Genomic DNA, 21742 nt, shown 5'->3' with positions numbered 1-21742 from the left:
ACTGGTACAAACTGCCTTGTGACCAGAGATGGTCTCTAAAGTCTGCAGCATGTATTGTGCCAACCTCAGAACTAATCCCCTAACGCATATACACTGCCAGTGCAGACTGTTTTGATGCAGATAAAACGTAAGCGAGATGGCATGGCACAACTCCCTGTGTGTCATGCCTACAAACACTGCCTGTGGCAGAGGTAAGTCACCCCTTTAGCAGGCCTCACAGCCCTAAGGCAGGGTGCACTATACCACAGGTGAGGGCATAGCTACATCAGCAAAGTGCCCCTGCAGTGTCTATAATTGCAGAAAAGTCGTATTGAGTACATGGGCTGGGAGTTTGTCATTATGAACTCCACCGCTCCACAATGGCTTTAGTGAATGCTAAGTTTGGTATCAAACTACGCAGCATAATTAATCCACACGCCAGTGCTGGATTACAAAATGCACTCTGAGGTACTTTATAAAATGCCCCCTAAAAAACAAAACTCCTTAGTGTACAGCGGACTTGTCTGCACCAGCATGCACAGACACCTTTCAGATCCCCTGAAGTGGGAGACCTTGTGCTCTAGTGGGTCAGGAACAAAGCCTGCTTGGGATGGAGGTGCTTACACCTACCCCCAAACAGGAACAGCATTCAGGGCGGTAAGCCTCAAAGGCTTCCTGCCGTTTGTTATGCTACCTAGGGCCTCTCCAGCTAGTGGAGATGCCCGCTCTAATAAAAAAGGCCAACTTTTGGCATCACGGTCGGCAGGAAAATTAGTATTAAGGAGAGGTGTAACTTCCCAGCCAGGACTACCCTCCTTAGAAAATCCTCCATGTTAGATGGAAGGGTTTTAGCCAATCTGGTTAGAGAATGCCCCTACCCAAAGGGAGGGGGAGACACTATAGGTGTAGCCACCTAAAAAGGTAAGTAGCCTATTGGCTACTACCTGCCACTACCTATACACCACTATACACCACTACACCAGTATTTCCAGTATTTAGGGGCAACCTTGATCCTCAGATTCCTGCAACCTGTGAAGGACAAAGAAGCAAAGCCTGAAGATGACTACTGACTTGGCCCCAGCCCTACCTGCCTGTCTCCAGCTTTAAAGACTCTGTAAAGACGACAATACCTGTCCTGTGGCCAGCAGCTTCCATAAATCACAGGAAGACTGCCTGGTCTTCAACAAAGACCAGATCTCTTAGGGACCCATGGCCTGAGTGGCTCACCTGTCCAGTGCAGTCTCCTTACGATCCTGACTTCGACAGCATCGGTAGCTGACCTCTCCTGGACTCCACAAAGACACCGAAGGGTCCCCCTGATCGTGACTGGCTCCGGTAACGAAAATCAGACAGCAAAGGCACTCCTGCATCCTCGGCCCCAGACTCTGGGAAGCCCAGCCAACGGTGCCTCCCCTGTGCTTGCTTTAACCTTCGGGCATGTGCCCTGAAACGAATAGTTTTCTTACCTGTCGGTGTAGTTTTGCAGCTTGAAGATCTTTCTGGATTCACTATGCTGTGCATTATTCCGCGGTCTTGTGGTTGGGTTCGGATTCGTAGTCTTTTCTTTGTTTTTTTTTTTTCGTAGCCCAGGTGGGCGTTGGCGTCACACCTCCTCGGGTGCATTTCCGGTGACGTCGGCATGCTTCCTGCGGAAGCTCCCACTCTTGGGCGCCATCTTCGGGTTTTTTCCCCGTGTTTCTTTCGTTTACGAAGTAATGGCAATGTTCTATTTAGGTGATATTTTACCGCATTGTACTTTTACAAGTCTTTTTTTTTTTTTACCACCTCTTCTCTCTCTACAGTCATCTTTCTGGCGGAGGCGGGTGGGTTCGCTAGTGAATCCAGAAAGATCTTCAAGCTGCAAAACTACACCGACAGGTAAGAAAACTATTCGTTTTGCAGCGTGAATCTTTCTGGATTCACTATGCTGTGCATAGATTTTGTAGCGGTTTCTCATTTCTGTGGCGGCTGGGTGGAAGATGAGCGTTGGTTATTGAATATGTGCTGGAGCACCTTTTATCCGACTTGTGCTTCCTTGTTCATCTGTATATCCACACAGGTGTGCTTCGTGAACGTGTGCACCGAAGCTTATGTTGCCGTCAGGCATATGTCTTGTATGGGTGTGTTAGCCAGGAAGGCTATTGTTGCACCCTTTTTCCTAGTGGAGTGGGCATGTGTCCCCTCTGCTAGCTCTTGTCCTGCACGTTTGTGGCAGAGTTGAATTGTTTGTGCGATCCATCGTGCAATAGTCTCTTTGGTTACTGCCTTGCCCATGAAACTGTTGGCGAATGACACAAAGAACTGTTTTGTTTTCCTGTGTCCCTTCGTCCTCTCAATGTAGTGCATGACTGCCCTTCTGGCGTCCAGGGTGTGCAGGGCTCGCTCTGCGCTAGTGGTTGGTTTTTGGAAAAAACTCGGTATCTGTATAGACTGGTTCATGTGGAATTTGGACACCACCTTCGGCATGAAGTGTGGGTCAGTCCTCATCACAACCCTATCATTGTGTATTTGTATGTAGGGTTCTTGTAGCGTCAGCGCCTAAAGCTCGCTTACTCTGCGTAAGGACGTTATTGCAACCAGGAAAGCTGTTTTCATAGTTGGCATCTTTAGGGAGGCCTTGTGGTTCAAAGGGCTCTTTCATGAGTTCTGTTAGGACTATGTTCAAGTTCCATGCAGGTGGCGGCACCCACTTGGGTGGTGCGATCCTTTTCGCTCCTTCCAGGAATCTCTTCACCACCTGTGATGTGAAGAAACTCCTGCACGTTTCTCCCCTTGTGTAGGCGACTATCGCTGCCAAGTGAACTCTTAACGAGGATGAGCTAAGGTTCTTCTCCAGCAAGTGCGTCAGGTACTTTAGCACTGTGGAGTCCTTCATCTTATTGTGAAGTCCTTCTTTTCTGCACCACATTGTGAACATTTTGCAACATAGCACTTCCGAGTGCTGGGCCTTCGTGCCTCCCGAAGGACCCTCAGGGTGCTTTCTGGCAGTCTCAAATGTGCGAACCCTATGTCCTCAGGAGCCATGCTACTAGGCTCAGGCTCACTGGTTCTGGGTGTAGCACCTCTTCGTTCTGCATGAAGAGTAGGTCTTTCCTCTTGCCGAATCTGTGGGGTGCACACGGTCATCTCCATGATCTGCGAGTACCATGTCTGTCTGGCCCACTGTGGCGCGACCAGTATCAGGGTCATGTTGCTCGCTCTGCACTTGCTCAGCACTCTGTGCATCAGTGGTATCGGGGGAAAAGCGTAAGCAAATGTCCTTGACCAGTCTATCCATAGGGCATTCCCCAGGGACCCCTCCTCGGGCTGTCTGGATGCGAAGTTTTGGCATTTTGCATTCCGGCGTGTGGCAGATCCACTGATGGTGTTCCCTATCTGTCGAACAGCCACCTTGTCTCTTGAGCATTGAGCTCCCACTCGTGGGATGCCGATGTCTGTCTGCTGAGCCAGTCTGCCTGTATGTATGTTGTCCTTCCCTGGTAGGTGTATGGCTAGCAGGTCTATCTTGAGAGGGATGGCCCATCTCCATATCTCCTGCGCCAGCGTTGAAAGCGTGGCTGACTGTGTGCCACCCTTCTTGTTGATGTAGAACATCGCGGTGGTGTTGTCTGTTTGTAGCAACACCTTGTGCTTGTACAGTCTTGTTTGGAAAGCTTTCAGTGCAAGGAAGATGGTCTTCAATTCTGTCCAGAGACCCCTCACCTTGAGCTCCTCCATGTGAGCGCCCCATCCCTTCAGGGATGAGTCTGTGGTGATGGTCACTGTTGGCGTTGGGGGCGTTAGAGGCTTTCCACTTATGTTCTCCATGGTCCACCATGTCATCTCCTGCACTGCGTGCGTCACAACCACTAGATCCTCCCAACTGCCTGTAGCTTGTGACCATTGCTCCTGTAGCCATTCTTGAATGGGTCTCATGTGGAGACGTACATTTGGTACCAGGTGGATGCATGATGCCATCATCCCCATGATCTTGCTCGCAGTCCTCACTGTCCGAGCTTGTCCCTTCCGGTAGAGGCGAGTTTCCTTCACCAGCGCCCTCGCCCTCTTTCCGCTGGGGAACACCTTGCCCTGTAAGGTGTTGATCTGTGCCCCCAGGAAGATCTTCCCTTGTTCCGGCTCCATTGATGATTTCTTCCAATGGATGGAGAACCCCAGGCTTATGAGCGTGCTCGTCACTGTATGTGCGTGCTGCTTGCATTTCTGGTATGAGTTTGCTTTCACCAGCCAGTCGTCCAGGTAGGGGTATACGTGTATTCCCTGCCTTCGTAGGTGCGCTGCGACTGCTGCGAGGCACTTTGTGAAGACCCTTGGTGCCGATTTCAGCCCGAAGGCTAGTGTCGTGAACTGGTAGTGGCTTTCTCCGATGGTGAACCTGAGCATATGCTTGTGCTTTCTGTTCATTGGGATGTGCAGGTAGGCGTCCTTGAGGTCTATCGTGACCATGAAGTCCCCAATCTGCAGTTGCGGGAGCACCTCTTGCAGGGAGGTCATTTTGAATTTTTGCGTTCTTATGAATTTGTTCAGGAACCTTAGGTCCAGAATGGGTCTCATTGTCTCGTCTACCTTTGGCACCAGGAAGTACGTTGAGTATATTCCTTTGTTTCTTTCCTTGAAGGGTACCCGCTCTATGGCCTGCTTCTGCAGGAGTTCTTTTGCTTCTTCCTGAAGGCGCTCTAGCTGTTTGCTTGCTAGTGGCTTTCTTTTTGGTTTTCTGCTTGTTGGCCTCCCCTCCAGCTCTATGCAGTATCCGAATTGGATGATGTTGAGGATCCATTTGTCTGATGTGATTTCTCTCCATTCTTGGAGGTAAAATCTTAGTCTTCCTCCCACTGGTGTTATGTGGTCGTAGATGTCTAGCTTGTCTTGACCCCTCTGTACGTGCTGCCCCTGGGATCTTTTCTGTGGGCGGGCACACGGAGTTTTTTGAAGTCACTTAGAGGCGAACTGCTGTCCCCCTCTTCTATTCTGTCCACGTCCATTTCCTCTCCCTCGAAAGGACTGGCCTCTTTGTTGGTACTGCCAGGACTGCTTCTGCTGACCCTGCTGAGCCTGCGAGTCTGCTTTGTGCGTTTGTTGGAAAGCCTGGTGTGATGTACCTGGCTGGTTTCCACCTCTCCCGCCAGGCCTCCGTGACGGGGTGCCCCTTTTGTTGCCTCTGAACTGCAATGCTCCCATGGACCTTGCTGTTTCGTTATCCTTTTTTAGTTGACTCAGCTTCTCATCAACTGTTGTTCCGAAAAGCGTATCGCCGTTGAACGGTGTGTTCAGGATGCTGTGTTGCACCTCGGGTTTGAAACCTGAAATCCTGAGCCAGGCGTGTCTTCTTTCAGTGACACCCATCATCATGAGCCTGCTGGAGGTGTCTGCTCCATCCAGGGCCGTCTTGAGGCAAGAATTTGCCGCGTTCTTCCCTTCAACCAGTTTTTCTGCCTTCTGCCTGGCATCCTGGGGCAGGTCCTTCACCAACTGCCCCAGCTCCTCCATGATCTGGTACATGTGCCTGTTTATCAGGGCGTTGAAATTAGCCATACGCCAGTGGGTCGCGGCATTCCGTTCCATCCTTCTGCCCACCAGATCCATCCTCTTGCTCTCCTTATCCGGTGGTGGTCCAGAGGTAGTGGGCACGTTAGCCCTCTTTCTTGCTGTGGCCGTGATAATGGAGTCTGCGGAGACTGTGCCCTGAATGTAGGGTGGGTCCTTTGAGGAATGTTTGTATTTCTTTTCTGTTCTGGGAGTTACAGCCTTGCATGTTGCACGTTCCCTGAATGCCTCCTTCCCCTGAGCCAAGACGCTGTCGAGCATTGGTAGGTACTGGCTCCTTGTTTGTGTGGGGAGCAATGTCTCTAGAAGGAAGTGTGCTTTCTGCTTCTCTTCGAGTTGTAGGCCTCGATGTCGTCCGGCGGCGAGGGCCTCGAGGGATATGTGTCGACCGCCTCCTCTGGGCTGTCGGTGTCAACATCTAGGTAATCCACCTCCTGTAAGTCCGAGGGGGCCGACTCGGCGTCCGTCCTGCTGTCCTCTTCCTCCCTATAGTTGTAACTATAGTAGGGACTGTCGTCCTCCTCCTGGTCGTTGACCACCTCGAGGTCCGGGTCTTGTTCTTCGGCAACCTCGTCTTCCTCCTCGACCACCTCCACCACTGGTGGCTTGGTCTTGTGTGGAATCGTGAAAGTTTTCATCTTTGCGTCGAATTCTTTCTTCCGCTGCAAGAGGTTTTCCATTTCGGCCTCGAGGCGCCTTCTTTTCTTCTCCATCTCGGCTGCCGGGTTTCGGGTCTCTGGTCGGCATCGGTGCTTTAGGGTCCTTCTCCCTCTGCATCGATCGATCCTTTTCGGGGACGATTTTCAACGACTTTTGCTGTTCAACAGCTCTCGGCGCCGGGGACTCCTTCTCAGAGGGTCCGCTGGGCCTGTGAGTAGTCGCGGGCGCCAGGTGTTTTGGCGCCAGCGCTTTGGGGGCCTTGCCCTCGTTTTTTCGAGACTCAGAGTCTCTCGGGTTCTTGGGGGCCGGAGAGTCTTCTACCTTATCAGAAGTCTTGGTGTAATCGGTCTCTACGACCGTGTAGCCGTCTTCTTCGGCGGCATCATTGTCCTCTTCCTCGGAGGACATCCCTAGCTCGTGGAGGGATGGAGTCGGGGCCTTCCCCTGCAGGGTGGCGTGCGCTACCCTCTGTCTCTCTTTCACACGAAGGGTCTTCGGGGTGAAGGCGGAGCAGGCATTGCAGTCCTCGCTTCCGTGATTTACCAGTAGGCAAAGGTTGCAAACCGGGTGCTGGTCCTTCTGCGCGTACTTGTGGTGGCAGTTACGGCAGAACTTGAACGGCGTGTTGTCCATCGAGCGCTCAGGGCCTCCCTGGTCGCGTGTTCGGCGACGTTCGTCGAAGATCTCGATGAAGTCTCCTTCTCCTTTGCTGGTTCTTGGTCGATGAAGTCTCCTGGAGTCTTCAGATGATTTTTCTTTCCAATTTCTGTATTTTCCTTCTTCTTTCTCCAAAAATGTCTGGAGCCCAAACGGGAACGATCCAGACCCGACCGCGGAAAAAAAGAATCTGAAGATGGCGCCCAAGAGTGGGAGCTTCCGCAGGAAGCATGCCGTAGTCACCGGAAATGCACCCGAGGACGTGTGATGCCGACGCCCACCTGGGCCACGAAAAAAAAAAAAAAAAAAAAACGACTACGAATCCGGACCCAACCACAAGACCGCGGAATAATGCACAGCATAGTGAATCCAGAAAGATTCACGCTGCAAAACCTCGTGTACCTGCCTGCAACCAGAACCTCTTCTGGGTGTCCCCTGTCTCTACTGACTAACATTAGACGCAGTAACCTTTGCTCCCGACCGCCCCAGTGCTGCTGGTTGTGCGGTACCTACCTTGATCTGACCCTTGCCCAATGTTGGTCTAAACCCTTAAGACTGAATGTCTAAGTCGAGTACTTACCTGTATATATACCCATTTTCCTCCCATAGGATTGCATTGCATATCTTGTTATTTGCAATAAGTGTCAATCATTTACATTACTAAGTTGATGCTACTGTTGAATGATACACAAAGTATTTTTCAGTATCACTATAAAGCATTTTTACTGCTTTTGCAAATATTTCCACTGTACCTGTAAAGTATTGCTATTTTAACACTGGTACTTACTTGCAACTGAGTTTCTCTTGGTTCTAGAAAGAAAAGTAACAAGGTAATATTTCTATACATTGCTCTTAGATTCAGTCTATGAGTGTGTTATTTCTTGCCAGAGTGTGTACAACCAATACTTCACACAGCCCTCTGATAAGCCTGACTGCTCAACCCCACAACCACAAAAGAGACTATGCTATTATCTATTTTACCATCAGTAAAGCCTCTAGGGATCCACTGGACTTTGTGCACACTATATCTTACTTTTGTATAGTATAAACAGAGCCAGCTTTCTATAGAGTACAACTAGACGATGCTGTCTTACATTAGCTCTGGAGGCTTGATCCAGGTGAGAAAAGCAAATATTTAAACATATCATAGAAAACGCTCTGCCAGAAATACAGTGACAGGGAAGTTTCAAGACCATGCTACTATATTAGCTAAACGAGAAATAGCCAGGAACTGGAAAGCCCCGGGTGGGCCAAGATTCACCACTTGGGAGGAGAGAGCGAGAACGGGCGGGGGCGAAAGGGCGACTACTACTCCGAGAGGCCAGCAGGGGAACAGGCACAATGTAAAGGGCCAGGGCCTGGGAAGATCTTGTGGGGGGAACTAGTGGCAGCTGACACAGACGCTAGCAGAAAAAGGAAACGCCTCGAGGGTAGCAACACCGGTCCCAGACGACAGGCAAATAGAGTAAATTGCCCCGCACACCTAAAGGCCCTTATTTCTGCTTACCTCCTTGTACAGATCATCCGGACTCCACCTATTATCAGGCAACTCAAGTGGAGAGGGGGGATAGTTTTGTAACGGAACAGTTCTGGGGGAAAATATACCACGATTGAACCAGCACAAACGTACATGCATATGTATGTTGCCATAGCACAAATGCCAATAAAATATGGTTAAACAAAATCATAGAAAAAGCTGAAACCCCGTTCTAACAGGTTAGCAGTGTTGGTGTGGTAGCAAGCCCCTGTCTATATCCCAACCCACTATCCCCACAAGCAAAGCCTCTGCTTGGAAGGCCATCGGCCCGACTGCTGCACCAATAAATAGAAAGGTTATAGAAAATTCAGTGTTGCCCTTTATTAGTCTTTCGAGAGTTACAGAGGTCTATAATGCTGAGCACCTTAAATCAGTGACCTCCTCAAGCAGTCATGAAGCAAGAGTACAATGCCATACAGTGTATACTCACCGTGTGTCTGTACTCTTTCATCTTCGGGACTTTGTCATGCCCACCTTTATTCTCTTCTTTCTGCTCGATGCTGCTGATGATTCTCCAGGATGCCCTTCTGGCTCCAATAACATTTTTATAGGCAACGGAAAGCAAATTTCTTTCTTCCACTGTCAACTCCACATCCATTCCTGCTACTTTCTTCATTGATTCAACCATTTCTGGAAGAAAAAAAAAAAAAGGTTCAGAGCAAGTTTTGATAACTTCTTTTCTTGGAAGAACATGATCCTAATCGGAAACATCCCACTCAATACTGGGAGGATAATTAAAGAACATTTTCAGACTAAAAGACATTAGGTAGGTATGAGCCTTCAAGACAGTCAAACAGCTTTGCCAGTAGTACACCAGCAACCAAACCTTTGTGATAATTTCAAAAGTACCATGGCTCTGAATCTGAAAGGTGACTCAGTAAGTTAGAATGAAAGCCACCATCAAGGCAAAAACTAGGGATGTTATAACAGTTTTAAGTATATACATAGAAAAGAAACTTAAACCTACACTGATACGACAAAAATGCTGCACTACAATATAAGGTGGGCTGCAGGTGTTATGCCCAGAAGCAAACCAAAATAGCACACAAATTCAGCACCTTATTTTCTTACTTTTCAAATCCTGATACATTGAAAATTATTTACAAGGTCCACAAGGGCGCATATTCCTAATTATAAATACTGAATCTACAGAGATTTATTTAATGAGTATTTTAATTAATCAAATAATTTGGAGAGAAAGAGGAAGCTAGAGTGCTCGTTTGTCTCCCATGGTAATAAGTACATATAAACAAAGAACAAGCTTAGTACTGCGCTATAAAAAAAACAATCTGAAGGGTTGAGCGTATGACTCCTTGACAGGGAAACCAGTTTTTTTTTTTTAGAAGCACCCTCACCCACCAACCTAGTTGGCGGTATGCTTCATCATCGGGTTCCCACCCAGAAGGCTTAATGCCTCTTAGGTGTGCTTCGACGCCAGATTACAGCGGAGCTGGGTTTGTTTGTATTATGTGAAAGGATACCGTGAGTGTGAAAGGTTAAAACTATCTACAGGGTGCCTAATTCTTTATTATAATGGTCCCTGGGGTAGGATTTAAAAAAATCATTTGAATGGACGAGAGTAAGACATTGGTCTCGCAGTCTCCTCAAATATGTGAAAAGTGAATTGTGAGGTGGTCTACATGTATCAGCCAAAAGTGTCAAATCGAATGGTTTTCTTCAGGACCCGTGGCTCAGAGTAAACCCTGAGCTCATGTAAACCATGCACATACGCTAAGGTGTGCATAGGGTTGTAACGGACGTAACTAAAGTTTCTGTACCTGTAAAGAACAAGCATTTGCAATGCAATAGGTCTCGCATTTACCCAAGTTTGAGCTATTGGCATTGTAATTGAACATGCGCCTTTTATGTGTTTTCAAAACGAAAACAAAAAAAGGCATTGTTTTTCCCAATGTCAATAGCTCAAACTTGCGTAAATGCAAGACCTATTGCATTGCAAATGCTTGTTTTTAGATGCAGGCACACAAATTCGGTCCATTCAGATGCTGTACTCGAGGGACCTAATGTCAGTGGAGCCAAAGTCCCTCTTCGGGTAGAGCTTCCTTAAGCTACTTTTATGCTGCGCGGTCAAGTAAGACCGTTTACTCAAAAAGAGGTAGATAATTCCGAAGGATTATTAGTAGTGTAGTGTCACCTGCATTAAATGTTATAGACTCGTGCACACACAAAGCAAAAGGAAGGCATGCGTTTGGCTTTTCGAAATGGATTGTGTGGTATTTGAGCTCGATATTCCCAAAGCAAATGTATAGATTCTAAACATTCCTGTCTGATTATTAAAAGCTAAAATAGCCCTCTTTACCTAGAAGGCCTTTCAATTTTATCGCCATTTAGTGCCAGGCTTTTAATGTTGCTCTGGGGGAGCCCTAGTACTTCAGGTTGAAAACCAGAGGAACATTTGTTGCATCGATTAGTTTGAACCTTTAGTCTTGGTAACCAAATGTTACTGCTAAAGTTTTGCAAGTGGCCTGTTCCACGCAAAGCAGGCTGAATTTGGTATAAACAATAGCACGCTGAGAAACGTATATATCATTTACCTAAAACAGGCGGTACATGCCCTCGCAAACTCAGTGGCCAAGTAATTTAAAAACGAGCACGCCCGCGAACGAAATTGGAAGCGCAAGGATGTCGAGCAGGCAAGGCAATCGCGAGCAGGCTAATTTAAACAAGCGCCTGCGTGTCCCTAAATACAAACAGATGGCCCCAGAGAGCGCCGCTGCTCGCTCCCGCAAGGTGGAAGCCAACACAAGCACAAGTGCATGAAAACAGCAGACCAATTCCAAGAGGTCATCTCCTAGAGCAGCGCATGCGCGCTGCCTAGGCAAGACCTAAAAACGGACCTTTGTTTGACAGAGCAGCTGTCTGCAATAATAATGGTTACCAAGTTTTTAAAATGTACATAAGATTAGGTAAACCCGCCTACCTTTGGAATGCAAGAGGCACTATTTTACTTCTAAAAAGTACTCAGTCCTGGCGCTGTTAGCCAGATTATTTGAGGGCGATTTAGTGAATGATGGAGAAAAAAAGAAACAATTTTGGGCAGTACTTAAGTTTTCCAAAGAGTGACCTAGTAGAAGGCTATGGATGCATGCTGCTTTTTAGGAGCGTGTATCGTACTATTTAAACGTGGGTGACATTCTTCGAATGCAAGTGAAGTGTCAAGTTTCCGACCCAGTTTGTTGTTTTGCCTCGGTACCGGCAAAATCAATAAGGCAGTCTTTAATGTGATAAACCGCAAAGGTGAATGCAACGCAGGTGAACATCATTTACGAACGCCTGTGTTTATAAGAGTTTGAAAATTAAATCCAGGCATAATGGCATTAATAATGCTAGATAGCAAACAGAGTGGCTATCTGTAGGGGTTTAATAACCGGACATTGGAAGGAGTGACAAAGTAGAAAGGGAACCTGGCTGTCACTAAGATTTAGAAGCAGAGATAACTGGAAGTTTTAACATAGGGTTACACGACAAGAACTGGCCAAACAGTACGTTGTAAAATGTGGTAAGGCTTCACCAGACTCCTGTGCTTCACTTTCGAAAGTCAGTGTACACAAGAAGCAGACATGCCACCAGTGCCATATGCTTTACACAGGATGTGGCAGGCTACAGTTCAACTGCCGACTGCCAATGTTTCTCACCAGTCTCAGTTCATCTAGGATGCTGCGAGTAATGGGCATGGCTGCTGTTTGTTTTTGTGCCTAAGGGCCGCCTCTTCCAGTCAGTGGGAGCAGCTGCAGGCCTTGGAGTGCCAGGTGACCATGATCCCCGCCCCTCTCAGCTCTCCTCCCTCCTTGACGTTCTCGGTTGTTGCTGGGTCCATCTTCACGTTGCTATGTTTTCCAAGACTGGTAGGATCAGAGTGTGCTGACAAAGCATCTTTTTACAGTGAAGCCATACCCTGTTGGTGCTGTTCTGCTGTATACATTGTGGAAATCGCGATACCTTCTAGCTTGCTATAATTTGCCCTGTGATGGCAGTTTGACTCTGCGAATAAAATGAAGAGCATTCGTTCTCCGTAAATTACGGCAGGCGTCCGTCAAAGTAGTGGCCAGGAGAGCCTCATTAAGTAGAAGTTTTTTCTTATCCTTTAGGGGTTGGAGAAGCGGTCCTCCTCTTAGTTGGCAGTTCTGGATAAAATACGGAGCACATGCCTAGTGGGCAGCTTGCATGTGACGGGATGTACCCCTGTCCTCTCGCACTTCCTCACAGCATTCTATAGCGCTACAAGGGGTCAGAGAATAAATAGTTGGTGACTGCAGTCGAGCATGCGCTACGTATTTCAGCCATGCTCACAGTTGTGTAAGGTTTATGTTTGCGGTTTGTACTTGATGTGGTTGCGCCCCTCAAAATTTTAACATTGTTCCAGTGGCAACGACCAGTAGCGAACTATTTTTCTTCTGCCTTTCACACAGACTGTTAAATTTGATCATGTGACTGCAATTATTTAATACACTGGTGCTAGTTACTCGCAGTGAGATAACTCTCGAAGGTGGGCAGGGACGAAAAGGATTTGGTTTGAAACGCTTAGAGGTCTGCCCCGGAGGAAACAGTGTGCGTATTGTTGTTGTTCCAAAGAAACAATTTCTCAGTTTGGTATCAAGAGGTATTTATTTTCTTTATCTGCAACCATTTACACAGACTATTTCCGACAGCATGGGCGCACACTCGTATAGTTTACTTGAACTGGTGTTGGATGGTAGGAGGTGATGTAAGTGTCAACTACAAACTTCTTATTTCCAATTCTCATATAGTCTTTTTTTTTAATACTGAAACAAATCAAACAAGTCGGAAGAGATGCTGTGCACGAGCTAAAGACGCTGTGCGCGTGCACAATCTCCAGTCCAGGTGGGCCAGCAGGAAAGGAAACCGGGAGGGGAGAAAAAAAGCCTCACTGATAATCAAATGCGCGCATTGAACATAAAGTGTGACACGTGCCAATGAAAAGCAGAGGCGGAGCTTCCACCCTACTTCCACAAGCAACTTGACAACAATAGATTTGGCAGAGCAAACAGCGCATGCGCTGCGATGGTAGGCGAGACCTAAAAAGGACACGAGACAGTCGTTATAAATCAACAGTAGGTCCATTATGATGGGGACCCTGCGTTAATGCATGTATTTGAAGGTGGTATAAGATTGACTACTGACAAAACCGTCCGTGCGTGGAGTGCGTTGTTTTTTGGACATGCAACACTTGAGAGCGTAGACCCTCGTAAATGGTACGGCCATGCAGTGGCTTTTTTTTAGATAAGTTAAAACTGCAATCGTTAGTTATGCCCTGTCAAAATTTTGATCTGTATTTTGTTATATACGAGTGTAATGTAGATCAAGGCAAAGCACATATAACTATTTTAGCCGCTCGATGCACATTAACAAAATTGCAAGACACCTACTTTGATCACGAGTACTTCTCGTGACATAGATCACATAGATCCTGGAGGTAGGCGGCACCTATTGTCATAATTGGCAAAGTTGACAAAATGAAGAATTAATCATTATAACGGAAAAAAGTTTTAGTGCACATCGGCTCGAGCGTGCGGGGAGCTAGAGCTCTTTTACTCACTGCATCAAAGTCGGCCGCCTGCATTAAAACCTATTTGTTACGCTCTCGGGATCTCGGCGAGGCAGAGTGTCGGCTTTCTCTGTGCCTTAAAAAGTAAATCAGGAGACCCGGCAGTAGTCAACTGTTGCCTAACTGTAAAAGTGGATACAGCCTTGCGTGGGACAAAACCCAATCCTTTGTTCAGAACTTTCGATTCAATTTCATAAAGGGACCCTGATTTCATACAAGGATCCACATCCAGGGACCAGCATAAGCTGGGAATAGTAAGAAACCTATCCTTACGCGGTTTGACATTGAAATATAAGCTCTGAACAAAAGATTGAGTTTTCTCCCTACACCAAACCTCAAACAATTCTCACTTAACTGCAAACTATCAGAGTTCTTCAGAAAACTCAGGCTCAAGGCCTTCTTCAAGGACACCACACCATGGGAAACCCCAGACATTATGGGAGACCCCAAGTTTAGAAACAAATCAAGATCCTGCCTTAAATAACGACCTCACTGGTGGAACTTTTTATATTCTAACAGGCAGTGATGAAGGAGCCTGGAGAATTACAGCCTCCCAATACTTTTCACAACATGACAAGAGCTGAATCACAGGCACTAAAACAACTACGCCAAGATGACACGATTGTGAGGAAAGAGGCGGACAAAGGAGGAGTTTTTGTGATCAACAAAACAGACTATACAACTGAGAGTTGAAGACTGCTAGACAACAAGAAGAACTACAAACCACTCAAGGATCCATACACACAATTAAAAAACAGGATTGGACACCTGGTGGTAGAAGTAGAGTCGAGTGGCTACATCACCAACAAAAAGGCAGACATTTTATGTAAAAAAAATAGCTTAAGATTCCTTACTTCTATACTCTGCCAAAAATCCATAAAATAGGATTTCCCTCCTTTTCCCAGGAGAACGCTAGTCTACAGCCCAAACCCCACAATAAACCCACAACAAAGAATACCTTGCAAAAGATCCAGTGTTTTCACCCCAGGGCTCCGAGGGAAAACTTACCCTACGGTCAATTTCTAAAAATAAGAAGGAATTGTAGCAAATTAGAGGACTTCAAAATGCAAGCGAAGGATCTAAAAAAAAAAAAAACTGAGCACCAGAACGAATTGTTGCCAAGACTTTAAAAAGAGCCAGAAATCAAAATAGGGACGCAGTATTAGAGAACACTGAGAAGAGCATCACAGATCCACCTCTGACATCCGTCACCACTTACAATACAATCCTCAATCAGAGTATAAAGACCATAGAACTGGTGAGACACACAAAGACGACCCCCAGAGAGCACTCCTAGAAACGGAACAGATGTGGATTTATCTCCTTTCTACACAGACAGAGCCTGATCGACGAGATTCACTGGAATACTCTATTATCCAGAAGATAAGAGGAACTAGATTGAAGGTCTAATAACGTTAAGAGATTTATTGAGATGCTATGCTAACCGTTACAGAAACACACTTATTAGCAATTCCTGCTACTATAAACAAAAAAATATATTAGATTAGTCAGCCGATGTACCTCCCATTTGTTAATATAACCCCTTCCTTAGAAAATACTAAAACAACAAAGACCCCCTAATAGCCAGAAATCACCCCTGAACTATATTTGCATTATGAGTCTACATTCGTTAAATTCTGTGTATATTCCTTAAATTCTATTGCCCTATATCTCCCTGAACCTTAACGCAAGACCTTATCAGGCCATATTTATCAGCTAGAACCCTTTTTCAAGGGCTCGCCTTTCTGAACAAATCACAGGTAGCGCTCGCTCTGACCCTTCGCCACTTAATGCGGTTTCAACTTTTACAGTCAGGCAACAGTTAACTCCTGCCAAGGGGCTCGCCTGCCAATGAGTAAGAGCTCCAGCTCAATGCACGCTCGAGCTGACGTGCACTAGAACTCTTCTTTTTCCGTTATCTTGATCAGTTCTTCATTTTGTCCACTTACTCTGCCAATTATAGTGTGACAATAGGTGCCGCCTCCCTCCAGGATCTATGTCACGAGAAGTACTCATGATCAAAGTAGGTGACTCGCTTTTTTGTCAATGCCCCACTAGCGGCTAAAATCTGATTAAAATAGTTTTACTGAGTCTTTGCCTTGATCTACGCTCATAGAACAAAATACAGATCTATAATTTGACAGTGCAAAACTAACAAACGCAGTTTTAACTTCTCGCAAAAAAGCCACTGCATGGGCGTACCATTTACGAGTGTCTTTACACTCTTAAGTGTTGCATGCCTGAAAAACCACACACTATGCACAGGCTTTTTTTTTTTTTGCCAGTAGTCCATCTTATACCACCTGCAAATACATGCATGAAAGCCGAGTCCCCATCATAATGGACCTGTTGTTTTATAATTACGCTGTGTCTCCTTGTCCTTTTTCTTTACAGGTACAGAAACGGACAGTAAAAACCCGTAAATAACATCCTATACAACCCTATGCAAACCTTAGTGTGTGTGTGTGCATAGTTTACGTGAGCTCATGGTTTAATCTGAGCCACGGGTCCAGAAGAAAGCCATTCTATTTGACACTCGGCCAAAACATGTAGACCACCTCACAAAAATTCACGTTTAACATAATTTGAGGAGAGGTGCGAGACCAGTGTCTCACTCACATCCATTCGAATAATATTTTTTTAATCATACCCCAATAAAGGATTAGGCACCTTGTAGGTAGTTTTAACCTTTCGCTCCCGCAATACCCACCTTTTACATAATACAAACAAAAAAAAATAGCTCTGCTGTAATCAGGCGTCGAAGCACACTTAGGAGGCATTTGGCATTCTGGGTGGGAACCCGATGATGAAGAATGCCACCAACTAGGTTGGTGGGTGAGGGTTCTTCTAAAAAACCAACTGGTTTCCCTGTGAAGGCCACAAAAACTCAATTAACCCTTCATATTGGGTTTTTAGAGCGCAGCTCTAAGCTGGTTCTCTTTGTATATTTAAATTAATACACAAAAGGTACTCTGCAATTATCTTAGTGCACTCCTCCCATCCTAAAGCCCGAATAGAATTATTTTATATTTAAAGTATGTATACACACACGTACAAAATCTTCCACGAAGGGTGTAACATAGCTTAATGCTCATTTATGAGGTACCAAACAGATGGCTCCTTATTGAAATCTCTAATCATGCACCCTACAACCGAGGACAGTAGATGCTGTTGAATTTTCTAATGTTACCTTTGTGTTGTAATTAATGTGTCAACACAGTCTCCTTTAGGACTATTTACAAACACACACAAACATACATGCATATGCAAATCCGTACTTCTGCAGTTGTTCTGAACACCAAATTGACGTTTAAGAAGGTGGGTTCTTTCTTTGATCGCCCTCAAGTCAACCCTAAATGCTCCAACAGACAAATCTTGAAACACAAGCTGGTGAAAATCAACTTTAAGCAAATCTAAGTTCATTTTAATTTGGAGGCTTCTCTAAATTGCATAGTTGCAACCAACATTTTAGAAATTAGCAATTTGTTTTCAGAACGGTTAGAGGACTTTTGTTGAGGCAGCTTCAGGCGCTCTCAATCACCTGGTTCCATATTTCTACAACACTAGAGTTGAATGATACTTTGAGTCTGTTCGAAGTCTTACTGCTTAGCAAAGGAAGATCAGAATTACTGGGTCTGAGTGCTGCCTCTATCATACAAAGCCACTGTTAGCCAGTATCAACTGTTTACAGAAATGCCGAAGGGGATCCTTTGTTGGGTCATTAAATAATATTTTGAAACGAAGCCCTCTGTGGGACGCGTAGTGCTAATTCTAAAACGGGAAATCGGATGCAACTAATGTGCAATCTGGAGGAGAACTCTGCAGTTCGGTAGAAACCCAAACCTAAGAAAAGGGCACATAATGTTGATCAACCCACCCCATGGGACACCTTGCAAAGGAGCCCAGATCTAGTTCATCCTGGAAGGAGCAGATGGATGTTCCTATTTGACAAGAACTAGAGCCAGAACATACACAGTGGAAAAATATGAGCATATATAACAGACGTACATAGAGAGTACAGCAGCTGCCCGAAATCCATCATAAACTGCAAAACCACTTGGATGCTAATGACAAGGGTAACTCGTCATGGAGTGCCCATTCATTTCAATGGAAATGTTATGTAAATAATCAGACGTACCTTAGCATCCAAGTGGTTAGGGATCACAGGAGAGAACCTTGATAAATAATGAGACTAAACAGTTAAATGCCAGATAAATCAATGTTACTACCTTTCCTACTGTTAGCCCCACAGCTCAATTTGTTAAATCACTGCCAAAGAAAACTACTAAAAATTCAAAGAACATTTGAAGGCCAGAAAAGTGTAGGATTCAGCTGCCATTAAAGACAGACTAACACTGAACACCAGCAGGAACATTCAAGGGGCCACTAGGAATCAAAAAACTGCTTTACCCCCGTTCACTAGATCCAAAATGAATATTAAGTAAACACAGTATACAAAGTTCACCTGCATTTGACACAAGAGCGAATAATAGCTACTGTAAAGTCCAGCTGAGCACTCCCCAGCAAAAGGCACTAGCCGTCATTACTGACTAAAATATCACTATCCTGAAGCGACAGAAAACATTTCAAAGTCAGGCATGCTGCAAAATACAGGAAGGTACTCCTTTACTAATGCAACTCAAACAGACTTCCCCCGCCTAACCTTGTAGACTACAAGTAAGGAAAGAGTTGATAAATGCAGTGGAACAGAAATACAAAAATAATTCTGCAATTCAGGTGGTAAAAGTGGATGTGGGGAGTGGGTTGCAAGGAGAGTTGGAGATCACCAAACCCAAAGTTACCTTTGGAAATAAAATAGGTCATCCATGCTCCGACTGAGGTACAGTTGGCTTGGAATTGCACTGCACTATATTTTAACGGGGATTGTGTTGGGGGCACACATCTTTTTGTTTTTATTGGGACTGGAAGATGGTGAGCCTGTTAGAGCCCATTTCACACTACTTTGGACGCCATTCTGGGTGCAACACTTGAGGAGCAGTCAGTGCTCAAGCGTGCCTCCTATGTGCACTGGCATCACATTTAAGGGCGCCAATCCTCAGTCCCACCAATGGCAAGTCAGTCTGCGCCAGAGATGCTGCCAGCCAGGAAAATCAAGACTGATACATTCAAGGCAGGCTCTGCTCGATTTAGACAATGATTCTGGGGCAATCTGTGAGTGGGTAAACACTGGTAAAAGGGATATGTCCAGGGTGCAATTGGTCTCTTAGGACTGGTAAGGGTAGAGATAGGCCGAAGGGGAATGACAGAGAAGAACATAATCGAATGTGCACTGGTTAATGGTCGATCTATGACCAGGCACTCTAAAGAAATTTGTGAACTGATTTGTACGACTCGGGTCAACTGTCTGTTCACTACAGGATTCTGGGTTAGACTTGGTAACTTCTACCCCGCTGGGATATGCTATTGCTAGGGTGCATAGAGACACTCTGACAGAAGGGGGCATGGCTATTTACAGGGATAGCTTGGCCTGCACTCTCGAACCGCTATCGTCCTTCACTATTGAAGGATGTGAGAGGGCACTTTAAGATACGGTCCAGACGCTCGCAGTTACTGGCAGGACTATTGGTGTGCTACCCACCAAGTCCCAAAGCACAGTTCTTAATGAACTGGAATCAGGTGCTTGAACCCCTCATAACCAGCAAGAATTGTACAATTTAGGGGATTTTAACTTTTACCAGAAGAAAGAGATTGATAAGGATACTGCCTGCCTTTGGTGCTGCAACTGATCTCCGATATTATTGAAGAAAGTTTACTCTTAGGTGTTGGGAGTTTGCATCTTTCCCCAGTGTTGAAAGGAGGTGATTGCACTACAAAAAGAAGCCCAAACAGATGCGGGGACCTTAAAAATCTATGCCTTACCTCTTAGCTCCCTGTCCATTACAACATTCTGGAGAAACAAATTAACCTGAAATTAGCACAATTTCACAATGTGTATGGACGTCTGGATCCATCACAAAATGTATTCAGAAGTGATCACAGCATGGAATCTGGCAGCGGACTACATCCCCAATCAGGTTGATTCTGGGGGACCGCCTATTCTGGTTTTGCTCGGCCTGTCTGCAGCCTTTGACATCATATCTCCATCTATTTAGGTGCAAAGGCTGAGACAGGCGACACTGCACAACGCTGCATACAAAATATTAGAATCCTTCTTGAACAATAGAAAACTCAATCGTGCTCTGTCTCTTTATGCAGACGATATCATCTTGTACTCTAGGACTCTGCAGAATAATTTATTCCCTGTAGCAAGCTTGTTTGCACAGTTCGAACACATTGCCGGCCTACCATTAATTATGAAAAATCAAGCGCAAGCCTTCCCCTTCGGCTCTAATATAATCGACCAGACTATACCATTTAGACATCGTGCTATAACTGTTGCCCACCCCACTTTTAAATATTTGGGGAGACAGGTGTACAGAACTAAAGCAGATTTAATTGACTGCAATTTGCATAAGGCTACCTGGTCCCTAAGGGCATAAACTGCGTTTTGGATCTTACTCCCTCTTTCGGTAGCAGGCCGGTTGGCAATCTCTAAGACGGACATGCTCCCGCGCCTTTTGTATTATTTTGTTAATCTGCTGGTGGTTATCCCTAGAGCTGCCTTCACAACCCTGAATACACTCCTGATTTCATTAATTTGGGGCTTGGGCCAAAGGCGCCTGAGGTTAGCGAAGTTATTGCTCCCAACCGACACTGGGGGAATGGGTGCTCCTGATTTCTACGCCTACTGCTTAGCTTCTCACCTGCAATGGCTCTCCTATTGGCTAGCTGAGCATAATTTACAGGAGATTGCATATTCGGAGCTAGCTCAGGGCACACTGCATATGCTCCTCTCTCCAAGAGGTACATAACATCATACAGCAGGCACTCTTCTTAGAACTGCTATCACTTACTGGAAGCAGGCATTGCGAAACAAAAACACTCTCCCCACATATCCCCCTAATGGGCATCCCAACTACCTCTGGCACACTCACTTCTCGCCGGTTAGACCCATGGACGCAAGCTGGTATGACAACAGTGGGCCACATGTTTGGTGATAAAATGCTACTCACACCCTCTGATTTCATAAATGAGCGTACGTGACCCCCCCCCCCTCCAATTGCCTGCGTGCCACTTTACCTGCCCTCCTGACACTGGCCTAGAGCCCTGAGCCAGATGCCACCATGTTAGACATGCTGTGGGACTGTTCTGCCTTAAGGACATACTGGAAGGTGTACTCAGTATACTATAGAATATAGTAGGGAATCTGGGTTGGCAGAAAATGGAGGAGAGTTTATTAGGTCTATATAAAAAAAACGTAAAAAATTTTAACGTACAAACCAAGTTTGCAGACCTTGCTTTTGCTCCTTGCTTTGCTCCTTGCGAAACCTGGTATCACCAAGAGATGTAAATTACCAAGAGGTGGAAATGAATATATGATGTTACCACGAATACAAGTTCCACGCATGGCAATACCACGCGAATTTTAGTTCGCAAGTGGCTTTACCACGCTGGAATTTGCAACGAAGGATTATACCACGCATTTTAACCTTCGTTTAAACACAAATAATAAAGAATATTTTCTTACCTGACACCTTCCCGTCTTTCACGAGCAGCCCGTACTTCCATCCACCATCGAAACAAGCGTCAAAACACGTCTGCCAAAATTAAAAAAGGACTACTATTTTGACGTAACGGCACGTCTTTGGGGGAGGCACTTTCCTTTTACCTCGGTGGTACTGAAGTGCGTTTTTTTTAAATTTAATTAACCCGCTCCTTTGTTT

At 45.7% G+C, this 21742-nt stretch overlaps 1 protein-coding gene across 2 annotated transcripts in view; it reads right to left on the bottom strand.

The window, feature by feature from the left end:
- The window catches only part of YWHAE (tyrosine 3-monooxygenase/tryptophan 5-monooxygenase activation protein epsilon), a 186490-nt gene that overhangs the window by 88642 nt on the left and 76106 nt on the right, over positions 1-21742 (bottom strand). For both annotated transcript variants that reach the window (XM_078680179.1, XM_078680180.1), the window contains exon 2: positions 8805-9004. In XM_078680179.1, the coding sequence (XP_078536305.1) occupies positions 8805-9004 (200 nt within the window). The remainder of the gene's footprint in view (positions 1-8804; positions 9005-21742) is intronic.

Source organism: Lissotriton helveticus, chromosome 3_1, assembly GCF_964261635.1.
Source record: "Lissotriton helveticus chromosome 3_1, aLisHel1.1, whole genome shotgun sequence".
Taxonomy (NCBI): domain Eukaryota; kingdom Metazoa; phylum Chordata; class Amphibia; order Caudata; family Salamandridae; genus Lissotriton; species Lissotriton helveticus.
This window is presented reverse-complemented; position numbering and strand designations above follow the sequence as displayed.